The following is a 19,079-nucleotide window of genomic DNA, read 5'->3' as shown; positions in this document are numbered from 1 at the left end:
TCCATTTTATTGAATTCTACACTCACTGTTAGCTCCTTGCAACTGATGATGCACACTGATTTTATTGCTAAATAATTTAATACAGTTTAACAAAACACTTTGATGTTCAAAGGATCAATGTTTTATGTGATCATATCGGAAGTATTGATATTTCCGTTCACCCATCCCTACTCTTATGCGTTCCGTCTGGTCCATGTGTGTGTCTATCTCTGGTAGTCTGGTGAGGTTGTTGATCTAACAGCTGATTCAATCCCTGGGTCTCTCAACCCCCCACAGTCTATTTATGGCAGATTCCCGTGTAGGACTCAGTTCTCAGGCCATACATGGAGTCCACTGGTTGAGGTTACCTCTGATCGAGTGTGTGAGCATGTGCACTAGCATGACTCTCAATAGACTGTCACTCTGGAGTTGTTAACTGAACAGGATATTCAGAGAATTGCCACCTGCGGATTTTCAGTGACCACTTCTGCTGGAATATTCTTTGGATTAGGACGCCATTGGAATTTTATAATTTCTTTTTTTCTTTACTTTTTATTTTTCTGTGTTGTTTTCTTTAATTGGCTGCCATATCCTATTTTTTCCTTTTCTTTCCCCCCTTCCAAATATCCTTTTCCCCCTTCCCTCCCCCTTTTCCCTTCTTCCTGTCTATTGTCAACACCGCTATTCTTTTACATCCTTCATTCACATGGATCAGCATCCCTTCATTTTTAGGGTGGAGTATGATGGGCGTCTGCTATCTCTTCACCTCTTATCATTCACAAACTGACGGTCACTTTATACAAAACACTCTTTAGAGACTGTTGCATTTGCTATAGTTGTGTTTGGACTCTACAAATGAACTTGGGAAGCTTTTCCAGGCAGTAACAAGTAAGTACCATTTCCATCTTCCTCCTTTTTGTTTCTCCGTCTACATCTCTGTGTGGCGGCAGCCGTAAGCCCTCAAGCTGAGCCGGCTTTATTAAGCCCCATGATAGCGTAATCCCCCTGTGACTCCAACCCACTCTGATCCGCTCCCTGCTGGACAATGGACAGGTTGGGAAGCATATGTCAGTGATTCTCGTCTGCGTCCGTCCTCTTACAGCTCAACAGGTATATTTTGACAGAATCTTCTACAACTGTTGAATGTTCTGTTTCTGATAGTGCTGCATAGTTTCATTACCAAATAACGTTCTGATTTGGTGTTTGTTTTAAGATCAAATGTGGTCTGACCTTGCTTTGGAACTGGTGGCAGTGGAATTGGGATTCTTACTAAAGCAACCAGGAACTTTTATTGGCTATGTGTAAAACCAGAGTATACAGAGATAGAGATGCATCTGTGCACATCTGAATCTTGTCTAGTAAGATATGCCTTCATCTGGTTGGCTTTGGAAGGCAGAATTGATGTAACCCTCGTTGTCTATGATATCCCACAATCCTGAGCGTGTGCTTTGGTAGTAAGTGGAATAAAGAGAATGTTTGATGGAGCAGTTCAAAAATGTTCGTCCTTTCTTCCATGTTCCATCTGTTCTGTTCGTCCATCTGTTTATTTACTTATTTGTGTATTTAATTACTTGATTATTTATTCATTTGTTTATTAATTAAATGTAGTTTTATTATTTCTGTTTTTATTTATTTCACTTATAAGCCATAAAACACAAATTTTTTCCTGTTTCTTCAGGTTTTAGAGAGAGCCAATCTACATCTAGGAACTAGAGATTCGGAGGTGGCCTTTTTACTAAGTACCCACCTAGCAACCACCTAGTAATGTCTTAGCAACCTCCCGGAACACCCTAGCAACCACCAACAACACTTGAGCATTGTGGCAGCAAGTTTTACATGGACAGGAAACATTCAGATTTTCTTAAGAACATTTCCTTCAGAACAATCGTAGTTAACAGGTTTGTTATTTGATTTGCATTGATGTTCATTTGTTAAACTGAAGGGTTGGGACGTTGAATAGATATTTTACTTGACATGATACATTGAGATCTTTGCACTGTTGGTTTGATCATAAACATGAAGGTTAGGACTCGCTGTGCCCTCAAGTCGTCTGAAGCTCATGTAGAATCAGCTGTTAACTGCGGGGTTGTAACCGGAGTGTGTCTGAGGACTGTGCCAACATATGCCGGTATATCTAAGCCTGGCATCCCATGTGTGTTTATGTTTGCGATGTCTGGAGGAGCGTGCAACCGCATCAAGAAAATCACCTGCTCCTGTGGGTGCTTATGTTCACTAACAAGCACTTGCTTTAAAGTATTTTCATTATGTTGTCATTGAGGTCAGGCGTTAATTACTGATTATTTGAATTTGGAGTTAAATCAAATGCACTGCATAGATTCCCTCTTTCTCAGATTATTTAGACTGAAGGTTCTGCAATATTTTGGGCTCAGATACATGCATCATGATCTGTGATTCATATCACATGCTACTGTCCAAGAGGAATAAAGATTGATCCAGCAGACCTTATGAAATGAGACCGGCTAGAACTCCATAACCTCAGGGACTGAAACAGTACCCTGCCCTGAAGATGAACTCCTACCTTAAGAAAAAGAGCATGCTCAGGTCTAGAGCCATACAGTGTTGGGCAATGTGGTTTAATGAAATGTAAAAAATAAATAAAAAAATTGGATAAGATTATTTTTTATTTATTTAAGTCTCTTATGTTCAACAAGGCTGAATTTATTTGATAAAAAATACAGTAAGAACAGTAGTAACTGTTTTCTATTTTAAAATATTATAAATGTAATTTATTCCTCCGATGGCAAAGCTGAATTTTCAGCATCATTACTCCAGTCTTCAGGGTCACATGATCCTTCAAAAATCATTATAATATGCTGATTTAGTGCTCAAACATTTCTTCTATCAATGGTTAAAAGAGTTGTGCTGCTTAATTAATCTGTGAAAACCCTGATACAGTTATTTCAGGTTTCCTTGATGAACAGAAAGTTCAAAAGAACAGCATGTACCGGTATTTGAAATAGAAAAATTATTTGCACATTATAAATATCTTGACTGTTACTGTTAAACTAAACATCTAATACGTACATCACCGTTTTCACAGATTCACGTTTTTGAAGTTTACACGGAGATGATATGGTATCGCTTTCAAAACTCGTTTTCAAAAACTTTGAAGTTTGTGTTCTCAGGCCACTAAAACACCATTATCGTGTAAATGATCAGCCAGAACGTGTTAAACGTTTTCTGTTTTCAGTTGAAAACACGACGGTGTTGTGTAAGCGCCCTAAGTTAATAACTACTGATTTTTACAACGTAAATGAATCAATCAAAAACCTACTAAAGCTGGACTGTGACTTTCTTCTAGAGCTGCTGTACAGCCAAAACAATCTTTGTTGCATTAATTTCCTATTATCACTGTAAAGCTGCTTTGAAAAAAATCTGCATTGTAAAAAGCGCTATATAAATGAAGGTGACTTGACTTTTGATCTTAATGCCTCCTTACTAAATAAAAGTATTTAAAAAAAACTCATACTGACCCCAAACTTTTAAACCTTAATGTACAGTATTTAAAATGTTTTTAGCATTTAAGTGATTGTTCCATCTATAAATCTTTGTTATATTAGCATTCAAACTTGTATCTTGCTTCCTATATTAAAGGTGCAGTAAGAGATTTCTGAGAACAAGACACTTGTAGCCAATCAGCAGTGAGGGGCGTGTCCACTCATGATATGGCTGGAGAGAGAGTGAGCAAGAGGGAGATTTAAAGAAAGACTGTAGAAAGAGAGATGGCTGAGAGACATTACAAAAGAGAAAAGCTCAGAGGAATATCACTAGAAAAAGAAGGGTTATGATCCGGCAAGAGCTTCAAGACCCGTGTAAATATTAGAAAAGCTTTCCAGTGCTGGAGAGACTGAATCGTGAAGGCCTGAAAACGGACGCAGAGGTTGCGTTATTTCTGCTCCTTATGCGAGTAACTTTGGTTTTGCTGTTTCACAGAACCAAGATATGCTGTTGTTGTAATGTTTGCATAGTAACAGGACAGTTTTGAGTGCCATTGTTTATCTGGAGCTGCTGGCGACTAACAACCAGCACTTGCTTGTACAGTATATACTCTTGTTTTCTGGGTGTTCATTTTCTGTTCTTCCTTGTCGTTCATTTGTCATCTTCACTTTATATTTCGCGAAGCATTATATTGCTTCACTTCACCTATGATAAAGAGAAATTTACTCTTGCATCTGGGGGCGGAGCAATGAAGGGAGGGGTGTGTTTGTTTGGGTTGATTTCAAATATCAACAGTGTTTCTCAAAAATTGCTTACTGCAGCTTTAAGGGGAGGGGGAAATCTGTGTACATTTTTAAACGGATATAAAACGTTAATTGGAGCTAAGAAATGGGGAGAGTGGGGTAAAATATCTTAGTCCCTTAATCTATCAAAATATGCATATTTTTTGGTTCCATGTTTTGGCATTTCATAGTTCTGCATGGTAAAAATATAGGTTTTCTGTAAGGTAACATTTATTTTATACTCAAGCAAATTTATCCAGTTCTCAAAATACTTGGTGTAATGCCAATGCATTAACCATATAAATGATTTGTCCAAAGGTTACTCATGAATTATTCAACTAAGAGTGAAGAGAGAGAAGTAATTTTTATGGATCTAACTTTTGGAGATTATTGTTACAGTTAATGCACAGGTGTGGGAGTTTATTTGGGAACATTAGGATCACTGGGCTTCATTTATGAAACATGAGCAAATTTCTGTGTAAATTGCTCATAAAAACAATCTTATGTGCATTTACACATTTATTCATTTAGCAGATCGCTTTTGTCCAAAACAACTGCAAAACTGTCACAACAATTTATGTAAGAGCGGTTTTACAAATGATTTGCACAAATTTGTTCTGCTTGTGCATTGTCAAGGAGAGCCATTATGTGGTCTTGGTCAAGCCGTTTCTGAATATGGTTTGCAATTCTGGGAAACTAGCAAACTAGTTGAGCTCTGAAGTGACACTGTCAGAAAATTATCTCAGGCTGTCTTTGGTTGTATGTGACAGGGCCGTCTTTGAACCTCTCTCACTGTACGACGTAGGTCCACCGTTTAGGCGCCACGACCACAGAAATCGCAATTGGTCATCTTTTGTCTGGGACAGCCCAAAATCGTACAATGTGTACCAGGCATAAATGAGTACCAGTTGGGTAATTGTATGCAATTGGTGGTCTGCGCAGTCACTGTGGTTATGAGGCTGGAAAGGGCACTAAGCAGTCCATATACATGGCTGTCTGTGTGCGCGTGCGCGTGCGTGTGCGTGTGCGTGCGTGTGCGTGTGTGTGTGTGTGTGCGTGTGTGTGCGTGTGTGTGTGTGTGTGCGTGCGTGTGTGCGCGTGTGTGCGTGTGTGTGTGTGTGTGAGTCTATGAGGCCTGGAGCCAGACTGTGGTATTGCAGCTGTTGAATTAGTTGCACCTGCCCTTTCTGTCAAAACAAACAGTCAGATATCAACACTTAGTGTCAACACTTAACCCCTCTGTTTTCTTTTTCTTTGTCTCAGAGTTCTTGTTATTGTCTATCTACTGTATATCTTTTTTAAAGCAGAGATTTAAAAATATATATATTTGAGGATGGATGATGGATGATGTTTAGGATAATATATATTTAACTGCTAGATTAATTCATTATTTAATTAAAGGGTTGCACAATATACACTACTTTTTACAAGTTTGGGGTTGGTTAGATTTTTTTTTTTTATGTTTATTTAATCAAAAACATAGTAAAAACAGTAATATTGTGAAATATTATTACAATTAAAAAAACTTTTCTGTGATGTTAAAGCTGAATTTTCAGCTGAATCATTCTAATATGCTGATTTGCTGCTCAAGAAACATTTCTTATTATTATTGACATTGAAAATTCTTTACTGCCACCTTGCTGAATAAAAGTTTTCATTTCTTTAAAAAAAATCATACTGACCTCAAACTTTTGAACCATAGTTTATTTAGAATTTGTATAGAATTTGTATATTTTATTTATATATAAATTACTACAGAATTGACTTAAGACCATGTTCTTATCATCAGGTTTTGTGATATTCATTGCGATAGGATTTTTATCTATTAATCCATATAGTTTACGAAGATCTGCGGATGGAGATCTGGTGCCATAAATGTTGTGTGGCTTTTCTGGATTTTATATGTCAAGATAAGGCTCAATCAGAAGTGAAATGTAAAACCTGTAAGGCTGGATATTTTTTTGCAGATATTCCACTTCAGAAAAGATTTGCTGTTCATTTAAGATGTTTTCTTTAGAACAGTGATTGCTGTCCTTCTGATTCATGCAAAACTGATGCTGGAGAATGAACAAGACTTTAACCAGACCAGACTGTATCAGCATGAATTTTTTTTTTTTTCTATGGAATACCGCAGTGTTATATAAGATTTATCTGTGTACAGCATTATTTTAAATTCATGCCATAGTAATCTTTTATCAAAATAACATCCCCTCCCTCTTGCAGCAAGAAATCGTCTCTTCTCTGATGACACGTTTACTGGCGTGAGGGCGAGACAACCTGTCACTCACATGAGATCGACCAATAGGAAACCACAACCGTCCAATCAATTCCCTCTGGACAAAATCAAGTCCCGCCCTACATTTTTTTCTCATTTGAGAAGCTGCTTCAATAGGATATACATCACAATAGGAAAGTAAAGACTATTGTAACTTCCGTTTTAAGACTTTAACAGTAATGTTATAGTGACAGTGTGCAAAAGTTGTGACAAAAAAAAATCGAATTCCTGTTATGTGCTTGTAAAGATTTTATTTTAAATTCTGTTCTGCACTCTGTAACTTTGCTCCTGTGTGTGTGTGTGTGTGTGTGTGTGTGTGTGTGTGTGTGTGTGTGTGTGTGTGTGTGTGTGTGTGTGTGTGCGCGCGTTCATATGCCTTCCTTATCACATTAGCTCTGCAATGTGTCACCATTTGATTTAACTGCTACAGAGTCTGAATAGAATTCATCCATAAATCTCCCACTCCCACTGGTATTGTTTGCAGCTCACCGCAGTCTGTCTTTGTCCTTTGAGGTTCAGCTGTGGCTCTTTCCCTGCTATGGGTTGAGAAACATCTTTCCGAAACATCTGACATCTCTCCAAATAGAAGTTGAATTTGTTGTATGGCGGATGAGGTTAGAGATGTTATAGGGCATCAGGATAATAATATCCTGACAGTAAATGTTAAAATTAAACTCACTTTTGAATGGCAGTCCATGGAGAAAGATGGTGTAGTTATGGCATCTGCCAGCAGGGGAAAACTGGCTATGCTAACCAGCCAAATCTCTTGGTTCAGATTGAAACTTTGGCCAACTCCATTGATCATCACAGACTTCAGATGGCACGTTCCTGCTATTCGTCTGCTGTGTTTGACAATGCTTTGAATGTTTATGAGTTCTTGTCTGTAGTTGTTTTTGGATTACAAGAGAGATTGAAGAATGGAGGAGTTTATAACGCAGAAGAGGAATGAAGGAGCATAGGTTTTGAGTAACAGCACAAATGAACTGATGTTTAGAAATAATTCCTTGTGTAGATCTTTACCGTTACTTCCTGTTTAGCGCGGCTGTTGATGCAAGATCAGCTATTTCCCAAAACTGAGCCAAGAGCAACTCTTGAATAAATTTCATGGGGTGATGAGGCCTGAGACTGATTCAGACTCTTCACAACCTTATAAGAGCAGAGAATGTGAGTCCTCGACATTTGTAAACCTCAGAGAGAATGATGTGTGCTGTGTTTAAAATGAAATACCAGTGTACTGCATACTACATACTACACAGTATACGGTGTACTGCTCTGTTTTAGAGTTTTCCCTTCAAAGTTATATACATACATACATTTATACATACACATGTAATCTTTTAATCTTTGAAATATGACTATTTGCATTTTTAATTCTGAGATTTATTTGTTTTACCCTTCTTCAGTTAATATTCTATAATTAATTCAGTGAATGGCATCCCGTTATAATCTTTTTAGATAAGACTTTTATTTTGAGATTAATATTTTGATTTAATATGTTTAATTTTTTTTTGTATTGTATGATTAATTCAGAAAGTGGCATATGCTTTGAAATATGATTATTTTCCTTTTCTTTCTAGTTTTGTGTTTAAATGTCTTTTGGCAATCCAGCAAAATGAGTCAAGATATTTTTATTTTTATTATTTATTTGATTTTATTTCAGGTGATTTATTTGCAACACTGAGAGTTCAAATCAAGCACATTGCATTGTGGGATACAATATTGCATCATGCATTGTTCGCTGGTTCTATATATCACATTTTGGCATAGTAGGTCCTCCAGATATTCTGTGCATATGTATTCTGTATACAAAATAAATATTGTGAGTATTCTATTACAAAAACAGTGCAAGGACTGTTCAAAGTAGGAGGATAAGAATAAGGGAAGGAAAAGTCCTTTTGAGGATAGATGTTTAGATACGAGACAGAACAATGAGACATACTGAGACGGTCCAGACTCAGGATCCCAATAGAGAATCACTTTCAATCCAGAGCTTTATCTTTGTCTGGAAATCCAGCCTCTAGTGTTTGAGATCCACACCTGACTCCTGTCTGTAAAGTATGTTCGAATGGTTGTTCTCACAGTGCAGTCTGTAGTTCAGCAGTAATTTAAACAAACCTCATCCTGCCAGAAAAGCTCTCTGTGTCCTAATAAAGGCAGAAGATGGAGACCAGAACGACTACAGAAAGTAGTCTGACCGAACTCCTCCTCCGAGCTGTGCTGGGACTGCAGGTTAAATGTAAGTAAGGGAGTTTTTATAAGATTCCAGAAGTTATTTGACCGTTTCTACTGATGTGTCTCATATATACAGGGATACCTTTTCTATTGCTTAATGATAATATTAGTCACGTGTGTCTGTATACTTAAATTTGTACTTGTTATATTGCATATCTGCACAGCACACAGCTTTACAGCGATTACAAGGGCTCATGTCAATAAATGTCAAGTGAATAACAGCAGTGGGCATCTATGTTTGAGCATGGAGCGTTTAGTAATCTCTAGCTTAGGTCAGAGCATTAAGACTGAACTTTGTTGTTTTTGTGTGATGTCTGTTCTTCCCACAATGCTTTGATGTGGCCCATCGTTCAACTTTGTCTCATGTAAACACAAGATTGTTGCTTGGCAATGGCACTAGCAGTTCCTTGAGTAATGAATGTGTGAAATCAGTCTCAGTTTTGAATCCTGCTTTTATTTTGATGCCTTAGACTACACAACAGGATCCAACACTCAGTTCAGATTTTCATTTTCTTGTACAGTGTTTTATTTTTCCTAGAAATTTCACCTATATACATTCAGCAAAATAGTATATGAAAATCAGATGTATTGTAAATAACACAATAATGTCTAAAATGCAGTTCAATATGAATCTGTTGATATAATTGTTTGATTATACTGAATCTATTGATTCAGAAAAGCAGTAATGGTGTTAAATTTCAGCATCATTATTCCAGTCTTCAGTCACATGATCCTTCAGAAATCATTCTTATATGCAGATTTTTTTAGGATTCTTTGAATAGAAACAAAATAACAGCATTTATTTGAAAATAGAAATATTTGGTAGCATTATAAATCTCTTTACTGTTGCTTTTGATTGATTTAATGCACCCTTGCTGAATAAAAGTATTAATTTATAAAAATACACACTGACCCCTTACTTTTGAATGGTAGTGAAACACATTACTAGTTTGATTGAGAGTGTATGGTGACTGACTTGTGCGTTATTGTTCAAAATCTGGTTATCTATGCAGAAAATGAATGAAACTTTTATCCGACTATTACACTCTATACAAAATCACAATCTCAGATATGCATATTACATTATTATATTACTTTTATTGTTTCATCATCTCACATTATAAGTTTCGTCCAGATATACTGTGTTATTGACCTATTACACAACCCACACTCATAGTCCTGTGTAACCAGCTACTAACCTCTAAATGACCAGAATAGACTCAGTCATAACTCCTTGGCTCACTGGAAGCATCGAGTCTAGTTATTTCTGTTTGTGTTTTTAGGTCTCAAATGTACTCTCTAATTCTGCAGTCAGGGCAGGTAAATTAGATATCTCCTTCTTAACATCAACTACTTGATCATCATAACTTCATAAAAAATCTTGTATACATTGTGTTTATTGTACAGTTTTGTTTATTTGTATCCTAGAATTGGCCAAGGGAGAAGGAAAAGTAGAGGTATGACTTCCAGGAGTGAAAGGAATATGATAGATGAGTGTGGTGAAGAGCACATGCACAGCAGAGCCGGATAAACATAAGTTAGCCACTCCTCCTTGAGGTCTCTCAGCCAATCACGTCACACATTGCCTTATTAAGGGCAGCAGTGCTTGAGTGGTCCAGTAAGATGACTTGGAGATGACAAGAGATGGACATGTTTGCATGTGCCAGTATTATGGCGCTGTGGCTAGACAGGGTTTTCTTCAAAATGTAGCAGTCAAATTTTTTTACTATGGCTATGATATTTTAGAGCTCAAAATTTTATTATAAATATTTATACTTGGGTTAATTATGAAGAAAACATATTTTATTTATTTATTTGTATTAAGTTGTACCTGTTTGTAGTGTAATCGGATAGTATTCTGAATTGCATGATTACCGTCAATCTCATGTATGAAATCACTCTAAATAAGGACTGAAACATTGTCAAGTTTGCATGAATACACATTGTGTATTACTAGTTATAAACAGTTCTTATGCCCCTTTTCATGTCATGACTGAGTTTTACACGCTGTTTAGTGCAGTATTTCTCAAATCCAGTCCTCGGGACCCCACTTCTCATAATGTTTTATATGTCTCACTATACAACATACTAAGAAGCTGATTAGTGAGACATATAAAACATTCTGGTAGGTGCATGGATCCCCAGGACTGGAGTTGAGAAACACTGGTTTACTGAACTCACAGGACCTTTGGCTCTTGGTGCTCCCTCTAGTGCACACTATGACAATGTCACACTAAAGTTGTAGTGTTTTATTAGGTCGTGTTGGCATATACCTGTGTGGGCCTATTGCACTTTCAATCTGTCTGGTTGGTCTCACGCTCTCTTTGTCTCATGCTAACAGTGATTTGCAGCAACAAAGTAATCGACAGTACTTTTCAATGAGAGTTTTGAGGCAGTTTGATTGACAGACACTTTGGCGATGTGATAGAGTTAACTTTACGCATGGAAGTGCAGGCAAAGAAGTTCACATAATTATGATGCAGTTATTGTCGTGTTTTAAATGTAAGTTTTTCTTCCAATATTTATATAAAACTTTTCTTCTGATATTTATATTTTATTTCAGCTTTATTTTAATTACTAAAATATTTTTTTTTATTAGTTTTAGTTTCAGTTAAAAATAACATCACTGGCAGTAATGTTGTCAAACACCTGTTTAGCGACTTGGCAACTAGGCAACAATTTCCAAGAATAATCCTAATAGTTTGTCAATAAAATTTAAGCTGCATTCCATAACTTTTGGTGCTCTTGCTGTTAATAAACAGAACCTCATGCGTCTTGTGGAAGAACATTATAGCCGGAGCTACTTCTCTCTGTTTATGTATATGACGAGTCACGCAGGTACTGGGTTACTCCACAATGGTACGACCTGACCGGTCTAAAATTGTCAAAAGGTATGTGAGTAATATGTGTAATATACTGGATGGTGTAGTTACAGCATCTACCAGTAAAAGGGCTAACTTTTTAATGCTAACCAGCTAAAACTTAAAGACCGCCTGTGGTGAAGTTTTTAATGTTGTTTATGTCTATGTGGTGTTTTTAAAGACAAACCATGTGCAAATTCATAAGTCAACACCATTGTAGAGTATTTTCTCCTTAAAACGGCAGTGAAAAAGACAGTCTCAAAAATGCGGTTTAAAATAGCTGGTGTTTCTGATGCCACAAATATGTTGTAACCAATCACGTCAACATGCGGGCGAGCTTTAGCATATCATGATTACTATCCTGCAAAGCAGGGGAGTCTCAAGAGAAGCCAGGTTATCACGGTATATTTTTCTATTGATGTGAAAAATCGGGTACATTTAGCAATATAGCGGGTTAATTATGTACATAATGTATATTACGATGTGAACTATATGCCTTTCTCCACTGACGTTCTGCCTTTCTCCACTGACGTTCTAAGTTGTTCAAAGCGTTTCTAAGGATGCTGATTTCTAGAAGGCAGCTGTCTGACGCTGAGATGGCGAACGGGAACATGGTTTGTGTAACGTTAGCAACACATTATTAGCTGTTTGATAATATAGTAAAGGCTAATCATATTAATTACCGTTATGTGTCATATTAACTACAGTAAAGTTGACCGAGTGGATCAGGTATTCTGAGTGAATCAGGTATTCTGAGCTGGTGTGAGGGAGTGGAGGTGGGGCTAATTTGCATATTCATAGAGCCGCGTATACTAAATGAAGCAAGGGTGTGAGTAACATTCAAGCTATTTTAAGGCATGAATCATTTTTTTCACAAGATTTTTTATGTCATGTCATTTTTGGTGATCAAAGATGAGTTTTAAGGGATAAAATTGACTACAGAAGTAAAATCCAGATTATCCAAAATATCCTGTCGCATTCGTAGCAATAAGCATAAAAGCTCAAAATTACATGGAAGATAGCTTTTATCTTGTTTAGCAGTCTTTAGTGTGTGCATTATAAGAATATAGCATTTTCTTAATAATACAGCTTGATTTTAATAAAGCTTCACATTCATTTGCCTTGTTTTTCGGACTAAAATATGTTAAAAACAGGTCTGACTAATTAAAGACTTTCGTCTTTGCATCACCGAGTATTTGTGACTCCTGGATTGCTGACGCATGTGTGAGTGTGTGTAAATGTAGCAGCGATCATGTCATAAGTCCAAGAATCTTCCGTGCTCCCACAATCCACTTTTATCATCCAGGCTAATTTCTGCCTGTAATCAGATTACTGCCTGTGAGCTGCCTAGCATCTCTCTCTCTCTCTCTCTCTCTCTCTCTCTCTCTCTCTCTCTCTCTCTCTCTCTCTCTCTCTCTCTCTCTCTCTCTCTCTCTCTCTCTCTCTCTCTCTCTCTCTCTCTCTCTCTCTCTCTCTCTCTCTCTCTCTCTCTCTCTCTCTCTCTCTCTCTCTACACACCACCCTCCCATGTGTTTGCTTTAGCCCTGCAGTTTTGCCTGTGTGCATTTCCATCACGTTGAGTCCATCCGTGGCGGTCCCTCTCTCTCTCTTGCTCTTTCTTCGTCTGCCTGAGTCTGTGATTAGGTCTGTCTGTCCCTTTCCTCTCTTTTCTTCTTTCCTTTTCATTCCAACATGTTTCAAAACCAGTGGATTACGAACTATCTCAACCATGTCACACAGTGTAGTCAAGGTAAGTGTGGAACTGTCTGTACCCGGTTACTGTTACCAAGCAGTGAGGCTGATTTATGGGGATTTGAGTGAAAATCGTTACCGGGTCATTGATTGAATAGTTACAGAAAGGATCGCACAGTTGTCTGATTTAAGAATGGATGGCTTTGTTTTAATTAATTTGGAATTGTGTGATCCTAGAAAACATAATTAATTTTAATAGTTGTACAAAACAGAAGTATATGACTCTTGTTTTACTCTTGTTCTGTTGAGCATGAAGATTGATTATTTTGATATTTTTACCCTGATCTCCTCATCTAGTATTTTTAGACAATGCCTTGTTCTTCTCATCACACTCGGCTAATTTGTGGCTGTCAGCATCCTGAAGTGAGTCTCTGGCAACCCGGGGACGGAAACTCGTCCACTAGACTTCATTAAAGCTAATTAGGATGTCTTCACACCCACGTTTTACTTTGTTCTTCTCAGCTTGTTCTTGGAGCGAACCCTCCCACCCCAGCCCAGGTGCTCCATTTGGAGGGGGTAAATTTATCAGTCGACACTGGAGAATGTTAAACACAGTAACTCAAGCTGTTGACTGTACAGCGGGGTAAAAAAAAAAAAAAAATACGATGGGTTTAAAGGGATAGTTCACCCTAAAATGAAAAGTATCATCATTTACTCACCCTTATGGTGTTCCTTTCTTCTGTTGAACACAAGATATTTTGAAGAATGTTGGTAACCTGACAGTTGACGGTAGCCATTTACTTCCATAGTATTTTTTTTCCCCACACTATGGAAGTCAATGGCTACTGTCAACTGGTTGATTACCAACATTCTTTAAAATATATATTTTTTGTGTTTAACAGAAGAAAGAAACTCATACAGGTTTGAACAACTTGAGGGGAAGTGATGACACAATTTTCATTTTTGGGTGAACTATCCCTTTAAATGGCCAAAACATGAAGTTAAGATGGAATGTTATTTAATTGGTGTGGTTGTTGGCAGCAGGTGGAGACATTCAGGATAAATATGGCATTAAAATGGTTTTTCCAAGATAAATTTGTGTCTTTCCCGATTCTAATAAAAACTTGAGTTGCTTAAATTCACTGTAAGCAACACTAAAGTACATGTAAGTACACAAAACTATTCAAGTTCAGCTGGTAAATTTAGTTTGTGTGTGCACACGTTTCATTTTATTTACGTCAGTATAATGCAAGTTGTTTCTTGGATAGATATTGTGAATTGTCTTGTAAAAGTCAGCTAACACTTACAGAATCTCAGACATAGCCTATATTATAAACATTGTTTACATATCACTGTAAAGCTGCTTTGAAACAATTTGTATTGTATAAAGCGCTATATAAATAAAGGTGACTTGACTTGATATATTTCTAAACATACTTTTAAGAGATTGTCTTGTTTCTTTTTGCAGGCTTTGTTGGTGAAGCTTCTGCTAAGCTCTACAGCCCGGCACTACTAAAGAAAAGAACAATAAGGTTAGAATACATGAATATTGCCTTTTTAAAGACCATTCATCTTAGTTTTAAACTGTTCCCATAAGTGTATAGCTGAATTAAATCCTGAATTAATCCTTTTATGTTCTTTAATACTTAACTCTAAATGGGTTGATGAGAGATTAGAGATTTTCTGCCCAAACTGTCTCCTTACAGTATCTCAGTTCCAAACCATAGTGAGCTGCCTGCCTACACAGCATTTATAAGGCAATCCCAGCATGCACTGCAACAACTTAAATCTAAGATGGTGGACAAACCTGCTAAATTATAAATGAAAATGGACAAAGTCAAAACATAAGCAGAAATACATGTGTGTACTTAAGTCAAAATACACGTAAACATTTGTCTTTAGAAATGTTTAGAAACCTCATCTCTTCATTAGCTTAGCAACATGTGCTAGTGCCAGATAAACAAACTGGGTTTTGGAGCAGAGCTACAGTATAGAGTGCTGCAGGATTTCTTGTGTGCTGCTGTTAAACTATATACATATCCCATTCTTACATCTTTATTCTGGAGTTCAAATAAATCAAATCTTTGTTTCTAAACGGCATATCTATACTTCTGTTATAAAAGTGATTGTTTGAAATGAAGCTGTTGCACTCTGGACCTCAGGACACCGATTGTGTGTTGTGTTAAATATCTTGAGATCAATGGAAAGGGTAGATGTTTTGGTTACTGTGGTCACAAATTACGATTGGTCACAATACTGCACAATATATTGATTCTTCAATAAAAAAGACTTTTGCCTTGGAGAAAAAGAGGCATAGTCTGCTGTTATCATCACAGACCCAGAGTGTGTATGTGTGGGTGTATGTGCATGTTATCTTTTGTTGTTTCCATTGGTTAAGCTGTTAAAAGAGAAGAATATGCTCTTGACATGCCTTTAATGTGTCCAGAATAAATCAAAACATCAGTTCTAAAGGAGTTCTCACGATAACACAATATAGAATATAAACATGTTGTAGTCACAACTCAGAATGTCTAAATGAAGCTTTATATATGGATGTCATTGTCAATGATCGTGGTGTATGTTCTGCCATATATCTTGGTTATTGTGTTTCATAGAATGAGAGTGGCCAATTTCATGGTATGAAAATGGTAAATATAGTCCTGTATTAATGTCTAATTATCAGAAATACATGAAATGTAAAGGAACATAATGGTTTCAATAAGAAACGTACGCACATTCAAATAATTTTTAACAGAAATCAGAAGCCAGAAATCAAGCCAGATTTTTGTATATCTAAAATTAAACTAAGCACTGTCACAATGCTTGATTTTGATTGGTTGGTATGTTACTAGGGTCTTGATTTAATTTCCTATTATTGAACAGGAGTGAAGAAGTTTCAGGTTTATTAACCACATTACAGTAGCATATCATTTCACCACATTATTTTTACATCACTTTTAAACTAGTTAACTACAGCTTGTTTCTAAGCAAGATACTTAGTGGTGTGGGGAAGTGTATACTATGGTTTAAGTGGAAAAATGTACCTGGCCTGTTTACTATTATTATAAGTTATTGAAAATGTAATGCACATCAAGCATTATATGCATTATTTTTCAATAATTCAATGCTGAGTCAGTTATTTATCTATGTATAGTTTCCATATTGGGTGTGTCTGAAAAGTTTCCACGAATGCAATCTAAACCTATTCAAGCTCTAATTGGTGTTCTGCGGTCCTGCTTATGAGATTGTTGTGCATAGCGAATGGTGAACGGGAGTAATTGGAGTGTGCTGTTTAGGATGGCGGGACTGGTACCATGGTGAAGGGGAACTCTAGATGTATAAATACCTCAGCAGCTAATCTATTCCTGTGGTCAGATTCAAGTAAACGTTTAAGATCCTCTATGCTAATTCAGCTTAAAATGTCACACGGGAACACATTGGTAGATTTGGCCACATGGTCATGACCTGCCTATGTAGAATTTTGGATACACCATGTTCAGAATCTGCTTTTTTTTTCCTTAAGGTGTGCAGAGAATAGATGTTGGGAAAATCAACAAAGATCTAATATATCATTTGGGTCGTCGTGGCCAAGCAGGTAGTGTGCCTACTGTTACATCCATGTGGATCCTAGAACAACATTCCTGTCAACCAATTGGATTTTAGGGTTACGGTTACACTTACTGTAGGTCAAGTCCCCTTTAAAAAAAAAAAGTGGCAGAAAGACCAAAAATTTAATTAAACACATCAAATCTACTGTATCTGTATCAATATGACACGAACGTGACATTTACTAAAGCAATATTGATTGCAATAGGATTGTTTTGAATTGTGCATTCTCTGTTTTTGCCTTACAGCTTTGGTGTGGATGACAAGACATCACTGGTTAGGAGTACTACAGATATTGATGCAAACATTCTTGCTGTGCTGCCCAAAGGTGAGAAATACTAAGATAAGGTAAAGGATGGAAATAGTGAAAGTTCTTAAAGTTGGATATTTACTAAAATCCTTTTTAGTTTCAGAGCTAAGGAAGCAGTTTGAAACCACGATCAGAAGTCATCCAGAAATGAACAGGTACATTTGGTCTCCCAAAAGTTTTCTATGCATGTTAAAATTAAAATGGCATATCTATAGCTCAAACAGTTGATTATGGTGTTAGCAATGCAAAGGTCATGGGTTCGATTCCCATTGAATGCATGAACTGATAAAATGTATACCTTGAATCCAATGTAAATTGCTTTTCATAAAAGCATCTGCCAAATGCATTGGTGTACAATGACTGAAGGCTTTTGAAAACTCATTTAGTCTGTTTTAAGGAATGTTACCATTACAAATAAAATAAAATAAATGTAAGTAACTTACAATGTTGCATCATTACTTTATGGAAAGCACTGTCAGTTTTAGCCTTCCAGAATGTTGTGTTAACCCAAACACTACATAAATTATGCAGGAAAGAGAGGATAGCAAGAAGGTTGGAGGGGATTGAATCTGATGTTCCATCTGCTCTTGCTACAAGCATGCAACACACAGCCGGCCTTGTGACTAATCGGCTACTGGAGGAGGACACACCACGCTACACACGTGCTTCAGATCCCATTGATCCAGGCATTGTGGGTAAGACACCACAATTTATTTATTTCTGTAAGCAGACGATATACAGTGGACAACTATGGCAAGAGACACTATTACTATTGCTATGTGTTGTTCTGTTATTTTGACAAACCCCTTTAAACGTTGGTACATAGAAGAAGAGGTGTGCATTAACTTTTATTAGCAACCTGAAACCTGGCGGACAATGTAACAGCTAAAAAAAAAGCGTTGAACAAAAAGCCCAGGTCATATCTAGTGACCACAGTATCATAGAATTTTGGACCAGTAAGCAATCACCCATTACAACCTAGATACCACACAACAACACACTAAAAAACCACTCAGAATACTATATCAATGCCCTGGCGTTGATCACACATTCTTCAGAAGTAACACTTAAAAAAATAATAAAAAATTAATTGTGTGCTGTGAATACAATGAATGTTGATGTTCTCTTATTCTCTGTTTGCCTCTCTACAGTGCGGCGCTACAGTCGTGATGAGATGGAAGCTCCAGAGCGGCAATCCAGAGGTCGGACACGTCCAGATCCACAGTCGTCCGCCAATCCTGACCCGATAGGCCTTACCCCAACAGGGTCTGACGCAGCCAGCCTCAGCTCTAAAGCGGAGCGGATCGCACTCTACAAAGCTGAACGCCGACGACAATTATCAGAACGTTACGGAATCCTCCTCGACCAGGAGGTGGATCTGGATTACACGCCACGCTACACACGTGCACGGAGAGAATCTGACTTGTCGGACAGAGGTGCTCCTCCTGACAGGGGACGTGGTGAAAGCCGAACAGGGGGCGGGGCATTGCAAGAGCAGGATAAGGGGCGGGATCGAAGCAGCAGCAGGTCTAAATACAGCAGTTCAGGGATAGGGCGGGTCTTCATGCCTTCTGACCCCGCCCCCGATCCTGCTCCTCCGTCAGGCTTTGATGCCGAGCGAGAGAGAGAGAGGGCAATGAACTTGGAAAATTATAGACGAGCACCTGATCGAAGTCCGAAACCACGGCCACAGGAAGCTCCGGTTCCCATGGAAACAACTGCTGCCCAACCAACAAAGGGTGTTGCTGTTGTCACTGTGGCAAGTTCTCCGAGAACAGCACGCAGAGCTTCGTTGCCCACAACACGATATGGCATCTCTCCTGGAGACCTGTTCATTGAGCAACAAGCTCAAAATATCCTCAACAGACAGGGGTAAGTATGTT

At 37.5% G+C, this 19,079-nt stretch overlaps 1 protein-coding gene across 15 annotated transcripts in view; it reads left to right on the top strand.

Moving 5' to 3' along the window:
* The first annotated feature begins 334 nt into the window (after positions 1 to 334).
* The window catches only part of svilb (supervillin b), a 61,570-nt gene continuing 42,825 nt past the window's right edge, over positions 335 to 19,079 (top strand). For 11 of the 15 annotated variants that reach the window (XM_082172880.1, XM_082172889.1, XM_082172877.1 and 8 more), the window contains exons 1-6: positions 8,641 to 8,731; positions 14,749 to 14,812; positions 17,135 to 17,214; positions 17,294 to 17,351; positions 17,728 to 17,891; positions 18,348 to 19,068. In XM_082172880.1, coding sequence (XP_082029006.1) covers positions 8,656 to 8,731; positions 14,749 to 14,812; positions 17,135 to 17,214; positions 17,294 to 17,351; positions 17,728 to 17,891; positions 18,348 to 19,068 — 1,163 coding nt within the window. In that variant the 5' untranslated portion in view covers positions 8,641 to 8,655. Of the gene's footprint in view, positions 868 to 8,640; positions 8,732 to 13,164; positions 13,339 to 14,748; positions 14,813 to 17,134; positions 17,215 to 17,293; positions 17,352 to 17,727; positions 17,892 to 18,347; positions 19,069 to 19,079 lie in introns of those variants that run through there. The other 4 variants (XM_082172881.1, XM_082172884.1, XM_082172879.1 and 1 more) reach the window with 3 other exon arrangements.

Source organism: Leuciscus leuciscus (assembly GCF_965113295.1).
Source record: "Leuciscus leuciscus genome assembly, chromosome: 6".
NCBI classification, from domain to species: Eukaryota; Metazoa; Chordata; class Actinopteri; order Cypriniformes; family Leuciscidae; genus Leuciscus; species Leuciscus leuciscus.
This window is presented reverse-complemented; position numbering and strand designations above follow the sequence as displayed.